A 27,299-nucleotide genomic window follows, 5' to 3' on the forward strand; every position below is an offset into this window, starting at 1 on the left:
GCTATGCGTTTGCCAAAAGGGTCAATGAGTTTTGATTCCTTATCTGGGGGAGGAGCGTCCCCCAGGTTCGGGAATTAGCTAGCTTGCTCGCATTAGTTACTACCAAGATGTCAAGTGGTAACTGGCCTTTAATAAGTACCGGATCTGTTAGGGAAGATTTGTATATTTTGTCAACTTTAGGAGTCATGATTCGTGCAGGTAGAGGGTCTTTAAAAATTTGGTCTGCGTGCCTCCTCATTCCTTTGAGCATAGGGAGTGTTTGGCTCAACCTGTGTGTATATCCTGGTGTCTCAAATAAAAAATCCTCTTCTAAGAATTCTTTGTGGAGTACCACCGCATGATATTGTGCGGCTCTGGCAATAAGTTCTTGATAGGATACATTGTCATCAGGTGGAGATGGCCTGGCAGGGTAAAGGTCTGGATCATTATCTAATGAGGGTCAATTGTATAATCCGTCCATGAATCCCCTGGTAAGTGTGTGTGTCCCTCATCAATATCATCTCCCTCATGGTGAGATAGTGGAGAGTCGTGAGGTGTGATGTGCAAAGAATCTAAAAGTGGACAGGAGCAAAGTGGAGAGGAGGGTGGAGGAGATTGCGATGGTGGATGAAAAGGACCGGTACCAACATTTTTCTTCTTCAAAGGGATTTTGTAATGACTGTCGTCATCAGGAAACTTGTGCTTAGAAGGCAGCTTGGTGTTAATATGTCCATTATCAGAGTTAATGTACAGTTTCTTTTGTTTGGAATCCGATTTAGATGGTATAATGTCTATTTTCAGATCCAAAGGTGATGAAGGGACTTCTTTGGGTTTCGGGACTGAGATGGATTGGCCTTTCGAAACAGAAGGTTTCAGCTCCGAAGACAGTTTCTTTTTCGGCATTGAGGGTTTCAGCTCCGAACTGACTTTGTGCTTGGAACCATAAGGCTTCAGCTCCGAGGTGGATTTCGGCCGACTCCGTCCCGAGCTTGAAGGATTGACGACATGTTTCGGTGCAGAAGGCAGAGGTGGTGCCAAAGCCTTAGAATTTTGGGGAGAGGGTAGACGGGGCAAGGGGTCTTCTGTACTAACGTCACCCTGTCCCTGTGGCACATAGTCGACGTGGAGGTCTATTTCCAACTATGAATCGGAGTACGAGATGGAGAAGGACTGTTCTTCCTCAGCCACTGAGGGCTCTAGGTCATCTTGCTTGGAGTCTTCACCGAAGATATCTGACGTATTGGCGCTGCACTCCCGACGTCGAGCCAGATGGTCACGGAGAGTTTTCTTCTACCGAAACGATTTGCATGCGTTGCAGTCTTCTTCTTTGTGCTCTGGAGACAAGCACAAGTTACACACCTGGTGCGAGTCGGTGCGTGGGTACTTGGCATGGCACAGTGGAGAAGAATTTGAACGGAGTTCGTTTTATCGACAAAGAGCTGTACTGACGCGGTGAGGCCCGAAGGCCACCGACAAAACTTTCCGATCGAAATTGGAGATGTCGTTGACTGAATCGATATGCGGAGAAGTGGGAAACGCGTACGAAACAATACCTTCGAGGTTAGAGTGGATTGCGCACCGAGGGGAAGCCGAAGAACGGTTCTGAACTTGAGCGCAGCAATACAAGTCCGAACCCGATGGCGGAAAAAACCCCAATCTAACAATGGAGTCGATGCCCATGCGCACTATCACCGAAAGGAGGAGTCACCATACCTCGTGACTGGAAAGACTTCTTCGAAGAAAAACAATTTGCAAAAATCCGGACCCAACACTAGATGGCAGGAGTATGCAAAGCATGTGTATCTACAGGACACATGCCTTGAACACACGAGGAAGGCGGAAGCTGAAACATTGTAGTGGAAATATATTGTTGTTCTTTGGTGCATCGATCTGTTTGAGTCACTTCTTCCTTGTGATCCTTCAAGTATATATATATATATATATATATATATATATATATATATATATATATATATATACACACACAAGCCTTCATTTTAGGGCTTCACATACAACACAAAAATCAAGCTCAGATGATGGGAAAAAAAATTAAAACAGCTGATTCGTTATCAGGTTCCATAGGATGGCCAATGACGAGGCTGTTAAGAAGGACGACAAAGAGATAATGTAAGAGATTGTGCAATGCCAGAAAACACTGTAAAAACTCAATCATACAAATGCACAAGGATCCACACAGGAATCTGTTTCCGATATTCATCAAAGGTCAGTCTACAGAAAGTATGACCTGCACGCGGGACCAACCCTATTGCATATTACCAGAACAGGGTACGTGGGAAAGGGAGGAGGAGAATGAGAGGAGTGAAGGCAAAAGGAAGCACTCAGTGGTAAGTGGGAATAACCTACCACCTCTTGTTCTCCAGACAAGAGCGGAGACCTTACCAAAAGACAACAAGGAAGGCCGGCTGCCCAAAGAAGAAGCGCAGCCAGTCGATGACCACCCAAACTTATCTATCACTGACCCACATCGCCTCATCATTAATAATAAGAGAAATACGGTTTCTAATCTGGCCGTATAAGAAACAAATCCATGCTCGATCCCACCTTTCAGCAAAGCCCTGAACCCCAATTTAATCAAAGCAGTCAAAGGGCACCTTATCATGACTTCTGCGGAAATCAGTAACACACTAGGCGATGAAATACACCACTCCTTACAAAGCAACAAAGAACAATTTCCAATATAGAAACAGCACACTAAGTTAACTGACAAGAAATTGTTACTCATTATGAAATATGCCTCAAAAGAAAGCCACGACGAGGTGAATCGCGGCAACTTGCTAAGACTATGTAAGCACAGCAACTCTGGAAAACAAATACAGAAGATAAACAGTATGTTGCATTTCTTAAACAAAGGGGAACACAGATAACCGAGCCAACTCTGATAACATTTGCAAATCTAGAACTTGCGCAAAAAGTGTTCCAAGACAAAGTCACATTTTGGCACTGGGGCATCAAGGTGACTTCATATTCTACAAATCTTTATCCACTCATCTTTGAAACAGCTCCCCCTGAAAAACCAACACATGACCACTGGAGCACTTAAGGCACGAAACGCAACCACTGAGGCGGTCTGCCCCCATATACACCGGAAAAATACAGAGAACAAATCTGCAAATCGCCATACAACCTAAAAAGGCATTCCCCACTAGTGTTCTTTCAGTACTACGAAATGCATGTGGGCCTGAAGGCCAGTTCAGTAAAGATAATGTAAGCCCTGGCTCGTTAGCGGGTGAGCCACTGGCAACAGAAGGTTCACATCTGCTCATGCCCAAGCCCCCGCAATAACACGATTGGTCCTGTCTCCCTCAGGCCCTGATAAGTAACAGGGATTTATGATCGGGGGGAATCGCACAACATACAATGGGGCACCAGGACCTGCATCCTCACCAAGTTCACAGTCAATACACATTTGCTCATGGAAAACCTAGTGTTTCCCAAAAAAGCAGCAGACCCCGCTGTTGTTCAGTACCTGCGCAGTTCCAAACCATCCTCTTGCAGGAAACATTCGTCAGAGCAGACGGTCCCTATGATAGGTTACCTGGAATTCTACAAGCATGCACAGAGAGCAAGTCCCAAAGGCTGACCTAAAGGGGGTCTAGCGATATACATCTAAGCCTTACTCAAAATTAAGATGAAGCAAATTGACACTGTACAGGACTGGCTACATGTTGTTAAAGTTGAGAACTTAATGCAGGAGGTAAAGCCACCACTCCTCTTACTAAATGTATATATTAGCCCGTACTCCGGAGCCGAGGCATCCGCAATGAAGCCTCTTGAAATAACAATAATTAAGCTGGTGACAGTGAATGATGCTTATCATATAATTATATCAGGAGATTTTAATTCTAATCTTCAATCTGAAATACACGATGATAACATAATACCACAACATTTAGTATGGAATATTCCAGAAAAGATAAAACCTGCATCAAGAAGAAAGGATGCCAGGTGCTTGCAGTTTGCACATTTAATTAATAGTAACGGTTTTCGCACCTTGAATGGAACATATATAGAGGAACAGCACCCATCCTGGATATGCATTTCACACAGGTCAGCATCCATAATAGACCACACAGCCGCAACTTTACCTATCATCAAACACACTAGGGGGTCCTGCATCGGGGACAGTGATCATAACATCCAGATAATAACGCTAAAACACGTCCCCTGCGCTCACAACTCTGGTAACATCTTTGTTGCCGACTCCACAGCACAAAATTTGAAAAGGCTGAGGTGGCAACGGAATTTGCCTGAACTAGGGCAAACATGTATTGAGCTGCAGCGTACAGTACAAAATTCGATAACAGTGTGGGAACAATAGTGCGAAATGGTGTTGGAGTACTGTAAGAGCAACGTTTTGGTGCACATGGTGACCATCAAAAGGAAATCTCACCCTTGTATAACCAAACAGCTAATCTTAGCAAAGAAATAACTTATCAGAGAATACTGTAAATTCAAAAAAGATCATGAACAGAATACAAAAGGAGAAAATAAGAAATAGGTGCCAAAATTATAAGTGGGCTGTGTAGATAGCCGAAAAAATGACTTTGAGAAATTAAGGGCTAAGGTCCTTCATTCATTTCAGTCCTTTATTTCAGTTACAAATAACCTTAAAAGGTACAATACATCACATTTAAAACAGCTCAAATAAGAACAATTAAAGGTATGCTCGTCGTCACAGTACTCGTCGACTGGGCCAGCACCACTGTCGTTGTCGATGAGGTCGTAGCCACAAATGTCAACGCTGATTTAGCTGCCGTTCGTCGACGGGTCCGTCAACTGAGCTTTTTTCGTCGAAGAAGCCTGTTTTAGAGGTGTGACAGGCAGAGAACCAGCAGAAGACATCTGATCAGAGTCTCTTCGTTTCAAGGCTGTTTTTTCGGCAGTGGGAGGTTTATCAGCCTTTAATTAATTTGAATCAGCCTTCAAGGAGGTAGAGCTTTCATTTTTAGGTCTCGGCTAGCGACGGCTGCGCTTGCGCAGTCTCGCTCGCGAGACATAATGACTTGGGTGAAGAGGGGCTTGAACCCGCCCCTCTTCTTCCCTGTTCTCCATTGGCTGGCCTAGTAAATGCTGGCCAGCCATTGGAGAAGAGGTCCCTTCACTCTGATCCTGCCCCGTCCTTTTCGGATCGGGGGGCGTGTTTTTTGCAAGAAGTCTCAGGGAGGAGACAACAGCAAAACACGCCCCCCAATCCGAAAAGGACACTCCCTTTCTCCGAGGCATTTTCTGCTGTGCCTCGGAGAAAGGCGGTGGTGCCCCGGCGTTGCTCCCGCGCACACACGCTATCGCTTTTACTAATTGCACTTCATCGCGTGAGATGTCTGCTGTTAATTTAAAGCGTTCTTTTCAAGAGTCACCGTAACAGCGACAGAAATAGACATTATCACGGGTAGGCAGCAGAATATTTCTATTTCCAACACAGAAAAAAAAGCGTCCCCAAATTGTGCTGATTCTGTTGCCGGCGGCCCCGCACGCTGCTGTGAATAACCTCAGAAGCAGCAGCGAGAAATAGCGAAGGCGAACTGACGAATCAGCTGACGGTGACCCTGTGTCTTGAAACACGAGCCGCGAGCGTCCACGCATCACGAGTTGCGCGCGGGAATCAAAGGAGCTGGTGTCATGTTACTTACACAGATGATTGCCCAGACATGTGAGGTTTTTAAAACGAGGCTCCTCGCATGTGCGGCAGCTGTATTGTCTCTGAAAGTGTGGGATACTGTGAGACTCCGCACGAGTTGCAGGCCTCACAATTGCCGCTGCCGCACGCTGGCTGGTGTTAAAGGCGGTTTATTGTCTTGTAAGGAAGGGGCGAGGGGAGGGTTTGGTGGTTGGGCGGTGCTAATAATTCAGTCGTGATTTTTGCAAGGAGGGAAAGGCCGTCATGTTTTAACAAGCAGTACGAAAGGCGACGCGAGTGCCGCCTTCCGTGATATTGAATGTAGTAATTTACCATATTTTGAGTTGTGGTCCACGACAAATATGAGGCAAACAACATTAACAAAATAACGCCTCCGAATCCGAAAATGCCGCTGCGTCATTTTTCTTTTTTTTTCTCGTCGTCGCGTCTAGAGTCCCGAGAGTCGGTCTTCTCCCGTAGCCATGTCGGTGTGCTCTGTGCCGCCCCCTAGCAGTCCGTGCCTCCATGGCCGGTGCTCATCTCTCGCCCTCTGATCCCCCAGAGTGTCCCCCCATGCTCCATCCCACCCCCTGGACCCTGCCCTGCCCCTACACTCTTTTGGCCTGGCCACCGCCGGCTTTCGCACTGCTAAGTAACTTCCGAGCGAGTGGGCGGTGCGGTGCCAAGCCGGCTTTGCCCAGGCCCTCTCTGACCGGCAAGTATACAGTTGACTACTTCAACAGCTTGGCAGCAGCACAGCGAGTGAAGACAGGGGGACTCGCGAGCACCGGGGGTTGCGGATATTATGACAGGGCACTGGGGGCGCGGGTATAGTTTTCATAGAGGCAAGAGATCGCAGCGCCTGTCAAGCAAATCGTTTGATTTCCTTGTGTCTTGGGCAAAAAACATGTGACTAGGCTTGGTCCATTGTAACCCCCTAAGGCAAGGTTTGTGTAATTAAAAATACTTTTACCAACAGTTCATTCCGGGTGACGTAGCATTTTTCGCCAGTGAACTCTTACAAAGAGGTTACGGTGGAACAAAATCCAGTCCGTTACCTCATCCCCAAGTCACAACCGGCACAGAATCCAGTCCAGGTTTTCCTTCGCCCACGGTTGCTTTTAGAGAGTTTTCTAGGAAGTACCCACCTCCCTGCTTGTAGGCAGAGGCAGCAGTCAGGGGCCTCTGCTTCTCTGACAGATGGCTTATTTCCTCAGCTCAGTCCGAGAGGGCAGATACCAGATTGCCCCCCCCAAGAGCCCACTGGGAGTCCCTTGCATCAGCACCCGCCCCTTCCACAACCAATACAACACCTGAAGGCGATCAAGCAAGACTGGCAGCTTGAGTGGCAGCCGCAGGGAGGGGATGGTGGCCACCGCCTCACTAGTTAACGACTGGAGGCAGAAGAGAGAAGGGCGTCCAGAGAGAAGGGACAGAAAAAAGCAGTAGGGAGAGAGATGGGACGGAAGACAGAAGGAGAGAGAGCTGGAAAGGGAAGAAGCAAGGATGGAGGCAACTGAAGAAGGGCAAAAAAAAGAGAGAAACAATGCAGTAAAGGAGTAAGGAAGTTGATTGAATATGCCCATTGCTGTCAAGTGTCCCTTGTAACATGCGATGCTGTTCGATAGCAGTTAGAAGTAGGCAGCATTGTATATTTTTTTTCCTCGTGAAATAAATGTCATTTTCTTAGTTGAATTATGCTGGCCGGACTTCTATGTGAAAATTGTATGTGGGCTATGTACTTACACACAAAAGTAAAGTGAGACACCTGTTCAGTCTATTTTCCTGAGGATATCCAGTGTCACCAGTTGCTACTACAAACAAGCATTTACACAAGTTTAAGCTATTGGCATTGTAAATGACAAAGCCTTTTATTTATGTTTTAAAAACAAAAACAAAAATTAAAAAGGCATTGTCATTTGCAATGTCAATAGCTCAAACTCGCGTAAATGCAAGACCTATTGCATTGCAAATGCTTGTGTATAATTCTCTCTCTCTTCTTTGGATAAAGGTATGCTGAGGAAAAATAAGGTTTTCTCCTAAAAAATGAGTGCCGGTGAGTGCCACCTGCAACCACCGGTTCACATTTACCGGTGTGTGTGTGGTGTCAGTGTTATGCCGTTATGTGTGCTGCGAAATGCACGCATGCGTTGTGGTTGTGTTAACTATTGTGTTAGGATTATTTTGGATATAGAAATGCGTTTAAGCGTTGAGCACGGTTCCTTATGCCAACTAAGGTGCACTCATATGCAGAAATGTGTGTTTGTTGAAGTTTGTGTTTGTTTCTTGTGCGTGCTTGTGAGGCTGTAAGAAAATAAAACTTTATTAAAGATAATAAAAAGCCTAATGTGTATCCGTGCTTTGCGGCGAATGGCTATACCGGTTGTGTTTGTGTATTTAGAGCAGACGATTGTCACGCCATCATAAACACCTTTTAATAATTGTGTGTGTGTGTGTGTAGGTGGCTCTGTGGGTGGCTCCATTTGTCTGTGGGTTGCTCTATGTGAGTGGCTCTGTGTGGGTGGCTCTGTGTGTGTGGGTGGCTTTGTGTGTGTGGCTGTGTGTGTGGGTGCAAATGCAATAGGTCTCGCATTTGAGAGTGATTAAGCTATTGACATTGTAAATAACAATGCTGTTTCTTTATATGTTTTAAAAACAAAAACATAAACAAAAATAATGTCATGAGCAATGCCAATAGCTCTAACTTTAACAATGCCGAGACCATTGCATTGTAAATGCTTGTTACGTTTCCTCTCAGTTGAGAATGGCCCAGGACTTTCTTCAACAACAGATCCAGAATCCGATCTGGATTTTTTCTTCTGGAGCCATAATAACAATCTGGCCTCCCTGTCCTTCTGAGTTTTGACCGAAAAGGTTCTGCAGTATTTACAGTCCTTAGCAGTATGCTTGGGATAAAGGCAATAGAGACCGTCCTAGTGGGGGCCGTCAGAGAAACGTCTTGCCGTCCCACAAGATCTGCAGGGTCTAAAGAGCCTTTTCTTAGATCCCTCTGACATTTTGGACGCAAAGTAGATAGAAAATCAATACCTTCAGGTGAATTTAGCAGGGTCAAAAGTTCACTCACTGACAAACTGAGCAGAGCTCAGGGAGACGACATGCGGTGAAAAATCTGAGGTATGGTGGCTCTGCTGGCGACTTGAGGTTTACGGCTCGTCTCTGATTGGTTAGACCTACATAAAGATGCTGATGGATATTAAAGTATTCCTTTCATTTTGATGGTTTCTAATGTACTTTTATGGTACTGCTTTTATAACTACCGCGAGACTCCCACCATGACGACGGGGAAGATTCAAGCATGTGAATCTATGAAAGATTCAATACTTGAGAATAGCAGCATACATACATTAGCGACATCTCATTAGAAGCCAATACAATTCCAAATAAATAGGACCCCATGACGAAACATCACATCACGTGCTAGATGATAAAAATAGAAAAATACAAAGATAAAAACCAAGGGACAATGAGCGATTATCTTTAAAATGACAAGGAGGTTTAGCAGCACAAATGAATTCCAGTGTTGCATAGCAGCAGTAACTATACCTATCAAAGCAGCGCCCCAGGCCACAGCCCAGTGATTAGCACTACAATCAAATATCGTTGTGGAATGATCTTAAAAGGTGCAAGTAGATAAGAAGGTTCTGACAGAGTACATAGTTTCTAGACATTTCATAAAAGCAATGCCAGATCTCAATGGGCAGTTCTCTTTTAACAATTGCAAAAGTACTATAATGGCCACATGCGCTGGAACAAAACATTAGGCAACTGCAGGCAATTCCTGATGATTAAAGTCCAAGGCAAGACCAGCCCATTGACAGTAGGGATGCCGCATTCACAAGTGTGGTGCAAACTCCCTTTAAGCACGTAAAAAGGCATGACAGGTCTGAACAACTAGCGATAAATGCTAACTTAAACCAATCTTTACATAATAATCAGGAGGTTAGTTGAGCGGTTGTAGCATCTCTAGCATGAGCCTGGACCGCAGCTGCTCTCACAGTCCAAGCTCATTTTAGAAATCTTGAGAGAGCGAACACAATAGGCTCTGATGAGTCAAATTTTAATATGCTTAAAGCCAGCATACACTGCCTTGCACCTAGATTTCGACAAACCGGTAATATCCACCTAGACTTCGGGGTTCTGTATTTGTGACGAAATAAAAAATATACCTCAGTTTCCACCATATTGGGACAGAAAGGGCAGTCCCCGGTCACTTCCCCTTCCTTGGCCCACTTCAAAGTAAAGGCCCTGAGATGTCAAGTACCAACTTGAAAGCGAATGTAAAACGACTTTGCCCCAGGAGGGGTGATTCTCTCCAAGAATAGCTCAAATTGCACGGTACATTTGTGACTTGTGTATTTACCCGTCAAGCCATCAACCCTTGCCTCCAGCCAGACACTCTGGAGGACATGTCCCCAATAGATTCCCTTTGCCTGTTTAGCTGAGTTACTTGTCATCAAACTGGGATCTTCCCACAGACCATTGTTACATAAAAGTTTCCCAGTTTTCAGCCAGGATGTACTGCAGCGCTTATCTAGCAATATTAACTCCTGTAGCGCTGCTCTGTAGTGAGTCAGCTCCCAACTTGTCCAGATTCTGACCCAGTAGGTCAGAGTTTTAAGACCGGCAGCATGGTGAATCCTGTTAAGATTCAAGTCTCATCTTAAAGGTATAAGTGGTATGCTCACTGGTACATTCAGGATAGATCTGAAAAGGAATATGCTACTTACCAGTATGCATCTGTTCTTGGCATGTAGAGCTGCAGATCTACACACTTTTGCATAGATCGCCATCTGGTGTTGGGCCTGGATGTTTGCAGTTTGTTTTTCCTCTTGGAAAGTCTTTGTAAGTCACGAGGTCGGTGACTCCGCCCTTGGTTCGTATTGCGCATGGGCTTCGGCTCCATCCTCAGATTGTTTTTCGCCAACAGGGAAAGATGGAGCGTAGTAATAACAGTGAAGAAACCCATGTGTGTTATATCTAAATAAGATAGACTGGAACAGATACAGGTAGCCGGGGAGGCGGGTGGGCGTGTGTAGATCTGCAGCTCTACATGCCAAGAACAGATGCATACTGGTAAGTAGCATATTCCGTTCGAGGCATATGAGCTGCAGATTACACACTTTTGCATAGACTATATAGCAGTTCCCAACCTTAGCGGCGACCACCGGTATCTGCTGCAGTGGTTTGAAATAGTGTTTTTAGTACAGCCTGGCCCACACTAGCTTGTTGCTTGGTTTGCACATCTACACAGTAATGTTTAGTGAAAGTGTGCGGTGTTGACCATGTAGCTGCCTTGCAGATATCATCTAATGGGATGTTCCCTAGAAAAGCCATAGAAGCCCCTATCTTTCTTGTAGAGTGGGCTTTAGGGGGAACAGATAGCGTGCGTTTAGCTTTGTGGTAGCAAATCTGTATGCATTTTACAATCCACCTAGCTATCCCTGATTTAGAGATGGGGTTGCCTTTATGAGGTGGAGAGAAAGAGACAAACAGTTGCTTTGTCTTCCTGAAAGGTTGTGTTCTCTGGATATAGTAAAGCAAGGCCCTTTTAACATCCAGTGTGTGTAGAGCCCTTTCTGCAACCGTCTGAGGTTGCGAGAAAAAAACCGGTAATTCTACCGATTGGTTTAGATGAAAGGGTGAGATGACTTTGGGTAGGAATTTTGGGTTGGTACGTAGGACAACCTTGTTCGGGTGCATTTGGAGAAAAGGTTCTTGTATAGTAAGTGCTTGTATTTCACTGACCCTTCTAAGGGAGGTGATAGCTACAAGGAAAGCTGTTTTCCATGTGAGGAATTGCAGTTCGCATTTATGCAAGGGTTCAAAGGGCGGACCCATTAGCCTTGTGACCACTATACTTAAGTTCCACACAGGTGAGGGTGGCACTCTGGGGGGAATTATCCGTTTTAGGCCTTCCATGAAGGCTTTAATGGCAGGCACTCTGAAAAGTGATAGGTGCTGTCAATCAATCAATCAATCATTGTCTGTTTTGTAGGTAAGCGGCAATTGCTGCGAGGTGTAGCCGAATGGATGTATATGCTAGGTTACATCTTTGTAGATGTAGTAAGTAGCATATGATGTGATGTATGGATGCGTCTAGAGGGTTGATTGTGTTATTATGGCAATAAACAACAAATCTTTTCCACTTGGCAGCGTAGCAGGCTCTAGTGGTAGGACGTCTAGCTTCTCTGATAACATTCATACAGTCGGGGGGAAGGTTAAGTTATCCGAATTCTAGGATCTCAGGAGCCAGATCGCAAGGTTGAGCTGAGCTGGGTCCAGGTGTCTGATCTCCCCATAGTTCTGGGTTAGGAGGCATGGTGAGAGGTGTAATTTTTGGTGTGGCACTACTGAGAGTTCCAGCAGCGTGGTGTACCACGGTTGTCTGGCCCATGTTGGAGATACTAGAAAGAGTGTGAGGGAGTGCTGTTGTAGCTTTCGCACCACTAATGGAATTAGTGGGAGAGGTGGAAAGGCGTATGCAAATTTGCCTGACCAGTTTATCCATATCGCATTGCCTTTGGACAATGGGTGTGGGTATCTGGCGGCGAAGCTCGGGCATTTTTTGTTTTCGTGGGTGGCGAATAGGTCTATCTGTGGATGCCCCCACATCTGAAAGAACGGGTGAAGAACCTGCGGGTGAAGTTACCACTCGTGGATCTGTTGCGTCTGTCTGCTGAGCAGATCTGCCATGGTGTTTTGGACTCCTGGGACGTGCTGGGCCAGGAGAAAGATTTTGTGTGGGATTGCCCATCTCCATATGCTCTGTGCTAGTTGAGAGAGCTGTGGAGAGTGTGTGCCGCCTTGTTTCTGGATGTAGTACATGGCAGTCATGTTGTCTGTGCGGATAAGGACTGCTTTGCCTAAAATCTGTGTGAGAAAGGCTTTTAGGGCTAGAAAGATTGCCAGTAACTCCAGATGATTGATGTGGAGTAACTTTTGTTGCGGCGTCCATGTGCCCTGCACTGTGAGGTGTAGTAGATGAGCTCCCCAGCCGGAGAGCGATGCGTCTGTTGTCAGGATTATTTGTGGAACCGGGTCCAGGAACGGTCGACCTCTGGAAAGATTTGTGGTGTTCCACCACTGCAGAGAGCGATGGGTGCGACCGTCTACAAACACCAGATCTGTCAGTTGCCCCTGGGCCTGGTTCCATTGGCGCGCTAAGCACTCTTTGAGTGGACATATCTGGAGTATTGCATGAGGTACTATGAAAATGCAAGAGGCCATCATCCCTATTAGTTGCATAAACACACTTGCTGGGAGGGAGTGTTGAAGTATGAATTTTTGACGCAAAGCCTGAATGCTTGCGATCCTTGCCGGATTGGGGTAGGCGATGGCTTTTGAGGTGTCTATAGTGGCACCGAGGTATTGCTTTATGTGGGATGGTGTTAGCTGGGACTTTTGGTGGTTCACCGTGAAGCCTAGTTGGTGAAGTAGCTGGATTGTAGTGGCGGTGTGGTGTACACATTGGTTGTAGGATGCGGCTTTTATGAGCCAGTCGTCCAGATACGGGAAGACGTGAATGTGCGGTCTTCTGAGGTGTGCCGCCACTACCGCTAGGCATTTGGTAAATACCCGTGGTGCTGTTGTGACCCCGAATGGGAGCACCTTGAACTGGTAGTGTTGCCCGTCCACTACAAATCTGAGGTACTTTCTGTGGGCATGGTGTACCGGAATGTGAAAGTACGCGTCTTTCAAGTCCAGTGTGGTGAGAAAGTCGTTCTGGGAGAGGAGCGGAAGTACCTGCTGAAGTGTTACCATATGGAAATGGTCCGAATGTATGTATGTGTTTAGAGGCCGGAGATCTAAGATAGGTCGTAGAGTCTCGTCTCTTTTTGGTATCAGAAAATATAGGGAGTAGACCCCTACATTTTGCTGATCGTGGGGGACCTGTTCTATTGCGTGTTTCTGTAGGAGGGAGATTACCTCCTGTTTTAGTAACGTGGAATGTTCTTGTGACATTGGCCGTTGCCTGGGTGGAATGTTGGGGGGGGGTAGATGTGAGTTCTAGGCAGTACCCTGAATGAATAATTTGGGTCACCCACTTGTCTGATGTGATGGACTCCCAGATGTGAAGGAAATTTCGTAGTCTGCCCCCGACCGGAGTGGGATGGTCTGGGGGGAGCAGGGGAAGTCATTGGGTAGGCGGTGTGGCAGAGCGGGCGGTACTTGTTTTGCCTCTGCCTTTATTGTTATTTCCTCTATAGTCGCCTCTTTGATAACCTTTTGTGAAGGTGGACTGAGGAGGGGATTTGTAGGACGTGGATGCGCTGTCTGAGGAGTAGCCTCTGCCTGTGCCCCGAAAGGAAGAGCGGCGAAAGGAGCGCCTAGGAGGGTGTGACTGTAGGGCTCCCATAGATTTCGCCGTATCTGTGTCTTTTTTCATCTTCTCGAGGACCTCATCTATCTTTGGACCGAATAAACATTCCTGATCGAATGGATGGTTTAATATGGAGGCTTGTACCTCGGGTTTAAAGCCTGAAACTCTCAGCCAAGCGTGTCAACGGAGTAGGACACTGGTGTTAATGGCCCTGGAGGCTGTGTCTGCTGCGTCTAAGGCACAGCGTATAGAGGTATTAGTTATGGTCTTACCCTCTTGGATTAATTCATTGGCCCTATTTTTATATTTTTCTGGGAGATGGTGCATGATGGTTTCTAGTTCATCATAATGCGCTCTGTCGTATCTGGCCAATAGCGCTTGAGTGTTGGCGATACGCCATATATTAGCTGCCTGTGACGCAGCGCGTTTTCCTGACGCGTCCAGGAGCTTTGATTCTTTGTCAGGTGGTGGTGCTTCGCCTGGGAATTTGATCTCTTTCTTGCGGTGGTTACCACTAGGGAATTCAGTGGCGCTGGCCCTTTGATGTAGGCAGGATCTGTAGAGGCAGCATTATATTTTTTTTCTATGCGTGGGTTTAGGACCCTAGCCCTGACTGGGTCTTTAAAAACCTCTGGCGCATGTTTTATTACCCCTTTGAGCATAGGTAGTATAGCAGTAGACCTATGCGCAGTATCAAAGGTGTCTAGGAGGAAATCTTCCTCTACTGGGTCAGTGTGTAGCTCTACCCTGTGATAATGTGCCGCCCTCTGAAGTAGGTGGTGAAAACCTAGTGAGTCTTCTGGTGTAGATGGCCTGGATGGATAGAGGTCATCTTGTGGGACATCTGGAATATAATAATCATCCCAGGGGTCTGGGGATCCTGTAGGGGTGGGGTCTTGTGGCACATCTGCTGGGTCATAGTATGGGTCCCCCTGATCATCATGGTCTGGAGACGGGGTCGGAGAGCGATGAGGCAGGGGTGGAGAAGGTGGAGGGGGTGGAGGTGGAGAGGGTGGAGGAGGTGGGGAAGGCACTCTGAAAGGGGAGGTAGCACAGTCCTTCCTCTTTGGAGGTGGAGGTGGAGCTGGTTTGTCCAAGTGTCTCTTTTTTAGAAGACAATGCCAAATGTCCAGTTTTTGGATCCTTGGTATGTGTCTTTTGCAAAGGATCCGGTGTAAAAAGTTCTTGCGACACTGGTTGTTCGGTCGGCGCCGACGTTTTCGGGGCCGACGGCTTCTTAGGTTTGTCTGTGCCGTGCTTTTTGGAAATCTCCGATTTTTTGTTCGGTGCCGAGACAGGCTTCGGCGCGGGAGTGTCGGTGCCGAGGGCCTTATGATGTTTGGTCGGCACCGAGAGGCTGGGTTTGGACACCGAGGGTTTTGGTGTGGAGCTCGGTGTCGAGGTAGAGGCCGATCTTTTCTTCGGTGCCGAAGGGTGTTTTTCGGCACCGCTGGCAGGCTGGCTCAAGCCCGAGCCGCCGGAAGGCTTACTTGGCTTCGTCACCGGGCCCGAAGGTGGGGTGTTCGAAGCAGTGTCTTTGTTCTTGCCTAGGCCCGAAGGCGAAGGTGTGACCGAAGCCTTTTTGGGTGTCGGTGTGGGAGGGGGTATTTTACTCACGACCCTCTGCGCCGGGGTGATGTCCTCCACATCTGAGTCGTCGGCTTCGGAAGCACTGATGAGGTCCTCTTCGGTGTGCTGGTGTCCCGGAGCTTCGACGTAGTCCCCCAAGATGTCGACTGGAACGGAAGTCGAGGAGTGCGCCATTTTTCGTCTGGCCCTTCGATATCGAATAGTCTTTTTAGATTTAAAAGACTTGCAGGCGGGACAGTCTTGAGCCTCGTGTTCAGGGGAAGGGCAGACATTGCACACCTCATGAAGATCGGTGTGGGGGAATTTGGACCCACATCGAGGGGACTTCTTGAATGGAGTTCTTTCCATCAGCCGGGACCGGAGCCTGGAAAGGCCCGAAGGCCGCCGTCGATGACTGGAATCAAAGGTGCGTCGGAGAAGAAGGTGATTGAGGAGATCAGTATCTGAACAATACCGCGGAGAGCGAGGATCCCGCTTCGATCGTCGAACTGGAATGTACGGAACCAGAGCGCGAAGTATTACATCCGAGCCCGATGGCGGAATAAAACAATCTGAGGATGGAGCCGAAGCCCATGCGCAATACGAACCAAGGGAGGAGTCACCGACCTTGTGACTTCCAAAGACTTTCCAAGAGGAAAAACAAACTGCACCGGGCCCAACACCAGATGGGGATCTATGCAAAAGTGTGTAATCTGCAGCTCATATGCCTCGAACATTTATTTTCTGTGATGGCTAATTGTAAAGTATCACCTGGCCCCACATTTCTGCCCCATACAATGTGACCACAGCTCTATACACCTCAAAAGCTAGGGACACAGCCCAGTTAGTTGATGTTTTATACTTCCGGACGATAGCTGCTGATCTATAGGATAATGCAGAATTACTTTTTCGCATATGTAGATCCCAGGATAGCTTGTCCATAAGCCTTACTCCCTAATAATCAGAACTCCTGATCTATACACGCTCCCTCCACTGTAATTTTGCTCCTAAAGGTACGGTGGGGATTAATGCCATGTACTTCGATTTTCCTGCATTAAGCCCAGGGCCCCTGCTCAAGCCCACAAAGAGGTTCCACAGTTCCTGCAAGCCCAAAGGTGTACAAGATAGCAGCAGGGTGTCCTCAGCAAAGAGCAAAACAGGAGTGTGAATACTAGCTATCTAAGGGGCATCATGCAGACAGTTATTCAATACTTAAACCATGCAGTTTATAAAAGAACAGCATGGGGGCCAGATACATCCAGTGCCAATGTGCTCACGAATACGTGCCTGAAAATGCAACAGGAGCTGGCGTTCTTTCATCCAACCCTGGAAGCGAAGCAAAACTTGCCTACAGAAAATTGTCTGGATGTTTTCTATAAGGTTAGTGGGCCTTTAATTTGCAGTGGTGACTTTATGACCCTTCCTAAGAATAGGAACAATAATGGCACCATGCCAAGACTCTGGGATCTCAACCCTACGCGCTATGGCATTGCTTAAACTATTCAAGTAAGGGACCCAGATGTCTGACTCAGAGTGGAAAAAGTCCCCTGGGATGCCGTCTGAGCCAAGGGCTTTTTCTTTCTTCATATGTGAGAGAGCCACCCTGGTTTTCTCTAGGGTAAATTCAGGTAGAGAGTTGCTGGGTAGGTCAGAAGTGGCCAGGAAGCAGGCCATCCTGAGTCTTCCTGTGAGCCAGGCCCTGAGCTGAGTATATTCCCATCACTGTAAAGGGCGTTGAAGTGGTCCACCCACTGGTCAACTGGAACAAAAACAGCGAGAGAGTTGGAGATAGCATGGCTACAATTAGCAATAATTTTACAAAATGCTCTGTGATCTTATTCCCCAAGCGCCTCTAGCAATTTTGCCCATTGTTCCTCCTCCCAGGAACACTTAGAGTTGGACAATATTACCTTATAGGACTTCCTGGCTTGCGCTTTGCCTGGTTTTGAACCCTCCTTGATAGCCCTAATCAAGCGGCCTTACGCATTCCTATACTCTTTAGTGCATTAAGGGTACCTAGTGGAGTAGTCCTGTGTTTTTTTTATCATAATTACTAAAATACTGTTTGAGGGCTTAAAAAAAATAGCTATGTTTATAACTTAACTCGGATAAAATCAGACTAGAAATGTTAGAAAGGTGGTCCACAAATGTTTTATATATCTTACTCTTTACATGAGTATCATTGTTGATTTTAGCCCATTTTATGTTCCCACAATAGTTTATCAGGGCTACTGTCGTTAGGAAGGTATCAGCTAGCTCAGGAGGCTTAAAGAATAAGTCTAGGCCAGAGTCAGCGGCAAGTAGGTTGTAGTCCCTATCAACTCAATTAACAACTTTCATATCAGCCATATGGCACCAAAGCCTCCGGTCGAGCAAAATATAGTGTATGTGATTGGCATACACACCTCTTTTAAAGGTAGGGCGAGGTTGGTGATCAGATTTAGAGCAGCCATTTATAGCTCTCAAGTCATGGGTAGGGAAAGGTGAATAATCAGTCTTGCTACTTTTTACCATTTTGTGGCTGGTGTACTGACAAGAGTAGGAATACCCCACACCTCAGCCGTGAGAGCAGAGAGAGATTCCAATGGTTCGAACTTGGTGTTGCAGTCGCCAGCTGTAATGATGTCCCAGGAATGTTGTGCACTATCCTTTAGTAAGGCTTGAGGGGCGTGTAGTCAAGGGTTCTGCACTGTCCTGGACTGAGGGTGGATAGGTGTTGAACACGGCTATGCGCTTTGATAGAGAAGATTTTTGAAATAACAGTAGGATCCCTAAAGTGTCTTAAAATCCTGAAGATAAGGCTTTCACATTAAAGTTATTAGAGTTTTTTAACCAAATGAGAAAGCCTCCATAGGCTCTGCCCAATCTAGCAGGAATGGCGTTAAAAAGGTTAAATAACCCGGCATAAAAATTGGTTCAGTGGCCCATGTCTCCTGGAGTAGGATTATTTGATGTCTGTCAATAAATTCTACCCACTGGAGGTCATTTTGTTTAGCTTGTAATCCTGCCACGTTCCATGACACAAATTAGGCTACTATACTGTGTCCCACTTCAGCAACTATAGGAACCTGAAGAGGACCCAGAGGGATAAATTAGGATTGCAACTGCCATTTTGCTTGAGCATCTGCAACCGCCTCTGGATCCCTCCTCATCAAAATTATTGGCCCATGGCCACCTTGCCCAGTCATCTCTTCTGGGGCACAAGTTGGATCGATATAGACATTTACATTTAAAATATTTTAAAAAACATACCATTACGACAAGTAATATAAAACGGATACAATAGGAAAATACATCAACTAGTAGTTCCATTCAAAAATACAATCTATACTCAATAAAAACCCCATGCCTATTTACAATAGGTGCCACATATATATGAGTGACTATATAAAAAGACCAGGTGTCTACTTTAAAAAGCAAGGTAGTGCAATCTCATCTTATTGGCACGAATGGCCCACATCCAGTTTAAAAATTTGGCAACCGCAATTACTATAGGTTCCGTTGTGTCTGTTTTTAGCATCCTAAATGCTTCGCTGCCAGTGTTAATACCCTTTGACAAACAGATTGCTTTAATCCATTTGTGCCTCGGTTTTTTGTAGGCTGGGCAAATGATGAATAAGATATGCACTATAGATTCAGTCTGAGTCGGGCAGAATGGACATTTTGTGCAGGTCGTAGAACACCTCTTACCAACAAATGAATTAACCGGGAGTGTGCCCACCCGAAATTGGTGGTAACGTTCCCTGTCTATAGAAAGCGTAATAAAATCCCAGTATCCTTCATATTCGGTAACATGCTTAATCTCCATAAACTCCCTCGTTAAGGATGGCCTGGATAGAGACGAATAACGCTTCATGGTAACCATACTCCAGTAGGTCTCCTTAAAATCCTTTCTAGAAGGAAAGACATTGTCTATAGGATTTTTCCACAATCGACTCAGCCCCATCGCACTAAAAATAACCTTTGGCTGCCTCAGCCAGGGAATTTTGCACGCACTGTCAGCATCCCTTACTTCGAGGAGACCCTGTGCATACTGGGAAAGCTCAGGGGTACCCAGAGTCTTCTCCAGTAAGCCACTGGTCTATAACGTGCCACATCCTCGAAAAGAAGATAACCCAAATCTAAGTAAAGGGGCAAAAGTGGTGTAGATTGTGGAAGTCCAGTTAAACCCCTCAAGAATTTATTTTGGGAAATTGTCAGTGGTGCTATGTTGCTAAAACTCCATAATTCGGCCCCATACAGGACAGAAGCACTAATTTTTGAATTGTAAATTTTTAACGCGGGGGCAAGAGGCTTAGGGTGTGAGAGACGCTGTTCCTTTAATAATGCACCAGACAGTTGTGCGTGTTTAAGGACCAACTGATCTATATGCGGTTTCCAATTAAGTCTACTACCTAAAGTTATACCCAGGTATGTAAAAACTTGAGTCTGCTCTAAAGTGGCTTCATTCATGGCTACTCTCCCTTTTACGATCTTATGTTTATGTAGCACCATGAACTTGGTCTTATCCACATTGACTATAAGACCATAGTCCCGGCAGAACTCCTCAAATCTAATCGATCGCCGACTGCAAACCTTTCTGGGTTTTGGAAATTAACAGAGTGTCATCTGCGAACATAAGCAGGGGGATCTTCATGCCAGCAAGAGTGGGGGCGTCGGTTGGATGATTCATAAAATACAGAATCACCCTATTTATATACAAAGAAAAAAGATTTGGAGCCAAAACGCACCCCTGACGAACCCCTCAGGCAATTGGAAACCTATTTGTCTCCCTCCCCTGCTGACCCCAACGAACCTGTGCAAAATTAGAAGAAAATTAGAAGTGTGAAGTTGGATCATAAATGCTATTGCTACTGGTGTCAACCTGGGTTGAGTACTAGGAGAATCAATCTATATCTTTTGTAGCCGAAGAGCCTGAGCTTCCTTCCCTTGCCTCACATGTCAGTTTTTGGGAGGTTGCTCGATCCTTACCAGTCATAGAAGGAGTGGACAGAGAAGTTTTTAGTTTAATGCGCATCTTCGTGGCACTTTGGAGCTTAAAGGTCCCGGGCAATCAATCCATCAATAATCTTACTGCTGGTAAATCTTATGCCAATTTGGTCAAAGTTATCATGGTTAATTCAGTACTGCCTAGCTATTGCAATGTCAACCCAGATTATAGATCTGCAACTGAGTACTTTGCACAACCAGTGAATGGTCTTGATAACTAAAGATCCTTCATTCATGCTAAGCAAATAATCCTAAAGCCTTTTGAAAAATTATAAATTAAAGCGATAAAGATCCATCATCATTCTGCAATACAAATGTCACTGAAAGCAATAGGTTCAGCATCTGAGGAATCATAACCCGATCAGTGAATCAACCCAAAGTAAACAATAAGGTACTCAATTTAAAATCATACAACAGCACCACAAGAAATAAACAAGACACGACCTCGCAGCTGCAAAACGAGTTTACACAGGAAGTGTGCAGTCGAACAAAAATGCTACGAGGACTGGCCAATGCTGACACTGGGTCCCTGAAGCTCACTGACCGAAATGTAAGAACCCTAGAAGATATCATTAGGATGAGCAAGGAAGATCAGGTACCAGGCCCTAATGGTTTGCCCACTGCACTCTTTAAGCCCAACATAGAATACTGGGCAAAAAAACCTCTTTTATACAGTTAAGTGCTAGTAAACCATCTGATATCGGAGTCATGCCATGGATCAATAATGCATCCAATTTATAAAGGGAGAGAGAGAACCAATCCAGGTAACTACCGATTAATTGCTTTATTAGATCTTGATGCCAAATATTTTGCAAGCCTAGTTCTACAGGACCTAGTAGCGTGGGCCAACTCCATAGAAATTATTTTGTGCAAGCAATCTGGTTTAGGCATAGGGCAGGGCACGCTGTCAAATTTAACTGCCCATATAATTTGTATGAGATTCGCCCTTACCATCAAAACTACGCTTTACAGGTTTGTGGATTTCAAGGTGGCAATAGACCGGGTCCTACGCAATTTATTATGGCAGAAATTAATGCCCGCTGGGATCCCAACCAATATCCTAAACGTAATTCAACTCTTGCATAATGACAAATGTCTCAGTGTGAAGTTGGGAGATGGTATCAAACTTTCAGTTACACACAACAACGGGCTTGAAGCAGGGGTGTGTTCTTGCGTCAATGTTGTTCAACATATACACATCAGACGTGTCAGATGCTCTAAACTCTTTAAGTGTTCACCCCCCCCCCCCCCCCCCCAAAACTTGGTGGTTTACCTATGACCGACATCCTGTACGCACACGACTTGCTACTAATGAGTCTGACCCCTGTAGGATTACAGCGCCTTTTAAATACTCTTTTCTCTTACATACAACAAAATAAAATTAGAAGGGAACTTCTCTAAAACGAAATAAGTACATTTCACAAAGCAATTTAGATCTCCATGGGCCTGGTCCATCAGCGGATCTCGTCTTGAGTGCACCTGACAGTATAAATATCCTGAAGTGCTATTCAATTCTAGAGGGTCCCTCATCCAGCATATGGAGGACATGAAGCTAAAGTCTGCTTCTCTATTAGGATTTCAGCAGCTTGCAAAAACTTTGCATGGTCTCATCCATGGTCCTCTGCAGTAGGTGATGGCAGCCACACTCCTACCTACCATAGCATACGGTTCCAAAATTGTGGGAGAAAAAATTACACATTTTTTTAGACCTACTAACTGCCAAGACCTACCTAAGATCCCTAGTCACACCACGCATACCCAACTGCACCTTGAATATGGCCTTAGAAACGTTGTTGGGATATTAAAAAAGTCTTACTGGAAATGTGTCACTCTTTCCACCAGGCCGATGATAACACCGTGTCAGCTCAGGTCTGGCAGGAAATAAATTCAGGCAACTCAAGAGAGGGGCTAAACATCCATCTAAAGAATGTAATATACGCCCTCCATGCAGAAAACCTATCAGACCTGCAAATCTCGCTCAAAGAATTTAAGAGCTATAATTACGATAACTACAGGTCACTTTCCTTTCAGGAGGATAAAGTTACCCTGGCGACAAAATGGCACGCCTGGCAAGTTATTAACTTCAACAGTTTTAAAACCTCAGTCTTATTTCAATCAAGGATACTCATTCCATCAGAAGTTAGTGTTCATGCTCCTGTGTTTTGGTGACCAGCCCGCCCGGGATCAGATCTCTGCCTGGTCCAGGACAGACGAAGGGGACGAATGCAGAGCCTCAACCCCGAAAATACTCGTCTGAACATAAAGGTTGTTAAGTTTGCACAGTTATTTCTGGTGAAGATAAAAGCCCAGTCAGTGAGTGCAAAACAGCTAGAGGTGGAGTCAACACAGGAAATGAAGTAGCTTCCCCACTGGAGACACTTTTACTCCTGATCGGACATGGGACATCTTTGTCCTTAAAGTACTTATCGTTTTAGCATGTAAATATTTTATTGCAAGAATTTTAAAATATATTTTGGCATAATGGTTTAAATTAACTATGCACTTTAGATAGACAAGTAGGTATTTCTATGTTAATACCCTCACCTAGCCCTATCATGGCCTCTTTCCTTCCACTGTTGTTATGTTTCTTACTTGAAGTTTCTTTTCCATTATCTCAGTTCCCTTTTAAAATGTTTTCTCAATATGGTTACTCTCACTCGGTTTCATGTTCCTTCAAAGTTTTTATCAACTGGGTCTTGTATTTTCCTTCCAGTGTTAGGCCTCTAGTGGTTGCTCAAACATGTTTTCATAAAGTTCTAATACCATGTAATTGGCGAGAGGCATGAATGGTATCTATATCCCTTTTAGTTGTATTTGTTCATTATAGATCTGTCTTTTGTGTTGCACTCCTTGGGAATAGCCAAGGGAATAATCAATTTTCAGTTTGGCTCACCTAATTGAACTCTTCCGCCTTCTTTCTGTGAGGATAGTGTCTCTATATTTATAGTCAGTTTTGATATGACGCCTTGACAGTTACAGCTATGTTTGTCATTTAAGTGTGAATCAATTCATGTATTATATTTGTACTTTTCACACCGTCAAACAATTTTGTCTCACAGCACACCAAAATAAAACAAATTATGAAAAGGCAAACTTAAAAAGAATTGTCAAAGATTAGAAAGAAGAAATTGTGTTCTTAAAGAAAACTAAAAGAATGCCAAAGAACTATCCAAAAAAAGCCTTTGTTGTGTCATCAGCAATCATGGGACTTCGTTTTGATGACACAGAGCGATAAACGTGTTTTTTAAATGGTCTGCTGAAGGCTAGGTGGCACTTTAAAAGACATGTTACCCAAAGTATATTTTAAAACCAAAGCAGAAAAACAAGTAGTGTACAGCAGCTTCACTTCACTGATCCATCAATGTTCTTCAAAGGTACTCTGCGAAAGTTAACTGTAAAGGGTAAATATTCCAGTCTCTGCTGAGACTGCCAAAAAGTGGCACTAATATCAGTTATGTGGACACCAATCAACTATAAATAGGACATAAAACTTAAACTCAATTTACATTTGCCCTTAACGAAACATAATATGCTGATATTTCTCTTCACAATAGAGAAGTGTTTTATTTTGACCAGCTGTCAATGGATAAAAAAAGTCACTTAGAGTCTGTACAAATGCTAAGCTCTGTGGTCAGTAGGAGGATTATAGTTCTATTTATCATGCTATTTTAGATGCTTGCAAGTTACAACTTCTGGAATTTGAGGTTTTAAACTCTCTTCAGGCACACAATATCAAGAGAAAAGAAGCTTAGTAACCCAACCTTAAATCATAAGGAAAAAAATAAAAGTATACTATGATATTTTCTGCTCCATCGCGAACGACCAGGTTTCATGCAGATTACCTTCAAGACCAAAATACATATATAGATAGATCTTTAAAAACACAGTACCTGCTCCAGGTCTCATCTTTATGGGTAAGGTAAGCCCTGGCTTGACAGCGGCCATAGGTAATGCTCCATCCTGGCTCTCCTGTTCCAAAAGTGACCTTGACATCACCAGGGCAACCAGCATGTCTTCAGCCTTTGATATCTCACTGTTAGGCTTGTGCTTCTTGGGTGGTGCAGAGTCCTTCGCTGACCCTTTACGCTTGGTCCTCCCAGCTGTGCTGCAGTGATTCAAATGCAAGAAAGGATTGTGAACAGTTAGTGAGAGATGTTGGATACAACTTTTGAAGCTTTGATCCGGTATCCAGTCAAACAGAGAGGTACATGAAAGTAAAGTGCCCATGGTATCCAAAGGAGCAGCAGCTCTGTAATTTGTGGCTGCAATAAGAAAAATACCCCATTGCAATTTCAGTACTCAATCTTTGCTCCTAGTCCTTCAAAACCTACTTGGAATGACTAGCATGCCACACAAGAAGTCCCCCCCAAAAAGTATGTAGTCTCTTAAAAGGCTTTTTGAGGTTCATCAATGTGCAGAGAGTCCCTCAACAGACAAGCTTCACCTCTCACCCAAAGCAAATGACACACCAGTGATGGACGGAATGCAGAACAAATCAAAACATTCACCCCCAGTCAAGAGATCTGGGTTAAATCAATCATTCTTTTGCTCACCATGCCACCCCAGTTTAGACCTGGCCATATGCAAATCAGTCTTGACCCTGTGCCTCATGGGAACAGTCCAGCTCGAACTGCCAAGCCAGGTCCTCCCTGGACCGGAAAAAAGCATCCTAGGACCGGTTTCAGGTTTCACCCCTCTTCAGCCAGGACAGCTTGATTCCAGTGGCACACATCTGGGCTTACCTGGTGCACTTAGGGCGAGAAAGCAAAAGACACACAATTGATGGACGGAATGCAGAACAAATCAAAACATTCACCCCCAGTCAAGAGGTCTGGGTTAAATCCATCATTCTTTTGCTCACCATGCCACCCCAGTTTAGACCTGGCCATATGTTATGTTATGTTATTGACATTTGTAGAGCGCGACTGTTACCCGAAGGTGTCCTGGCGCTATTCTAGGCTGTCCATCCTTAGATTGAACTGGGTTGGAGTAAAGGTCTTTAAAGCATGAATAACCATGTTTTTAGTGCCTTCCTAAAGTTCAGGTGATGTGTGGTGTCTCTAAGGTGTCGTGGGAGAGTATTCCATGCTTTGGTTGCTCCAACTAAAAAGCTTCGTCCACCCCAATGAGCTTTTTTTGCCAAAGGGACTGAAACCAATTTTGCCTCTGAGGACCGCAACATTCTTCTGGGAATATACCAACGAATGTGCCTTGTCAAATGAGTGGGTCCCTTTCCATGAAGGGACCTGTGCATAACGCACATGGCCTTAAACAAAATTAGTTTTTTTACTGGAAGCCAGTGAAGCCTTTTGATCTCAGCCGAGATTGCGGCGTATTTTGGAATCCCAGAGATCAATTTAGCGGCTGCATTTTGCAATAGTTGGACTTTTTTTAATAGCCCTTCCTGAATATTTAGGTATAGGCTATTACAATAGTCCAATCTTCCCCAGGGAGCAGAGAGACTACAATCTGGGTATCGTCTGCATAGGAGGTGAGGTAGAACCCAAAGGAATCTACCAAAGGAGCCAGTTGTTTTACATAGATATTGAAAAGTGTTGGACTGATGGATGAACCCTGAGGGACACCGCAGGGAAGCGAGAAGGGTTTGGCGGAGAAGTCTCCCAGAGTAACAGTTTGTACTCTATCATCTAAGAAAGACTTAATAAGATTCCAGGCTGTTCCTTTGAGGGGAACAGCCATTACAACGCAGTTTTTACCACGCACAGCTTTTACATCGCATGCGTTACAACGCATGCGATGTTACAACGCTATGCCATTACAACGCAAGTCTTTACATCGACTTGCGCTAGATGGCGTGCTAACATTACAAATAGTGTAGTTTACTATCCAAACACCTTCCCTACTGTTAAGTGGACTGGAGTTGGAATAGTAAATTACACTTTTCTAATGTTAGCACACCATCTAGCGCAAGTCGATGTAAAGACTTGCGTTGTAATGGCATAGCGTTGTAACATCGCATGCGTTGTAGCGCATGCGATGTAACTGCACGCGTTGTAATAACACGCATTGTAATGTCATACATCCTTCCTTTGACTCCAATCTCATGTAGCCGGTCCATCAAAAGCCCGTGATGGACCGTGTCAAAGGCCGCAGATAGATCCAACATGATCAATGCCGCTTTTCCTCCTTGGTCCAATATAGATCTAATTTCCTCAGTAGATTTGAGAACCGCCGATTCGGTGCTATGTCCCGCCCTGAAACCATATTGTGTGGGATCCAGCACATGACCTTCTTCCAAGAAACTACTAAGTTGAGTATTCATTATTTTTTCCGCGTTTTTTGCAGGGAGAGGGAGCCTAGATATGGGCCTAAAATTGTTAGGATCGTTAGGATCCAATTGTGGTTTTTTTTAGAAGCGGAAGAACCGATGCAGATTTCCAAGCTTTAGGGAAATAGCCTTTTCCAAACATGGAATTAATAATAGTTGTTAGAACTGCCGAGACTGGTTCCTGAGCTAATTTCAATACTGATGTGGGACAGGGGTCCAATGGTGAACCTGATCTAGCTTTCTCCAAAAGTTTTCCAACCTCGGAGACTGCAATAGGTGTAAAATTAAGGAGCTGACCCACAATATTATTTGAACAATTTTGATCTGTCAGCCTAGATGAAGGTGTCAACTTTGGGGAATGTGAAAATGTGGATAAGATAGCTTCGACCTTATCAAAACGGCATTTGTCTATCTTGTCACAGAGATCTTGACTAGATTTTATAGGAGGGGGAACTGGGTGGGCCAAGACCGTAACTGTTTTAAACAGTTCTTTG

At 45.0% G+C, this 27,299-nt stretch overlaps 1 protein-coding gene across 2 annotated transcripts in view; it reads right to left on the bottom strand.

Moving 5' to 3' along the window:
- Window positions 1–27,299, bottom strand: part of SLX4 (SLX4 structure-specific endonuclease subunit) — a 432,160-nt gene that overhangs the window by 331,098 nt on the left and 73,763 nt on the right. For both annotated transcript variants that reach the window (XR_014969527.1, XM_085628449.1), the window contains exon 6: window positions 24,407–24,621. Coding sequence is in view for 1 of the 2 variants with exons in the window: in XM_085628449.1 (XP_085484575.1) it covers window positions 24,407–24,621 (215 nt within the window). In the remaining variant the exon portion in view is untranslated. The remainder of the gene's footprint in view (window positions 1–24,406; window positions 24,622–27,299) is intronic.

Source organism: Triturus cristatus, chromosome 10 (genome assembly GCF_964204655.1).
Source record: "Triturus cristatus chromosome 10, aTriCri1.1, whole genome shotgun sequence".
Lineage (NCBI taxonomy): Eukaryota > Metazoa > Chordata > Amphibia > Caudata > Salamandridae > Triturus > Triturus cristatus.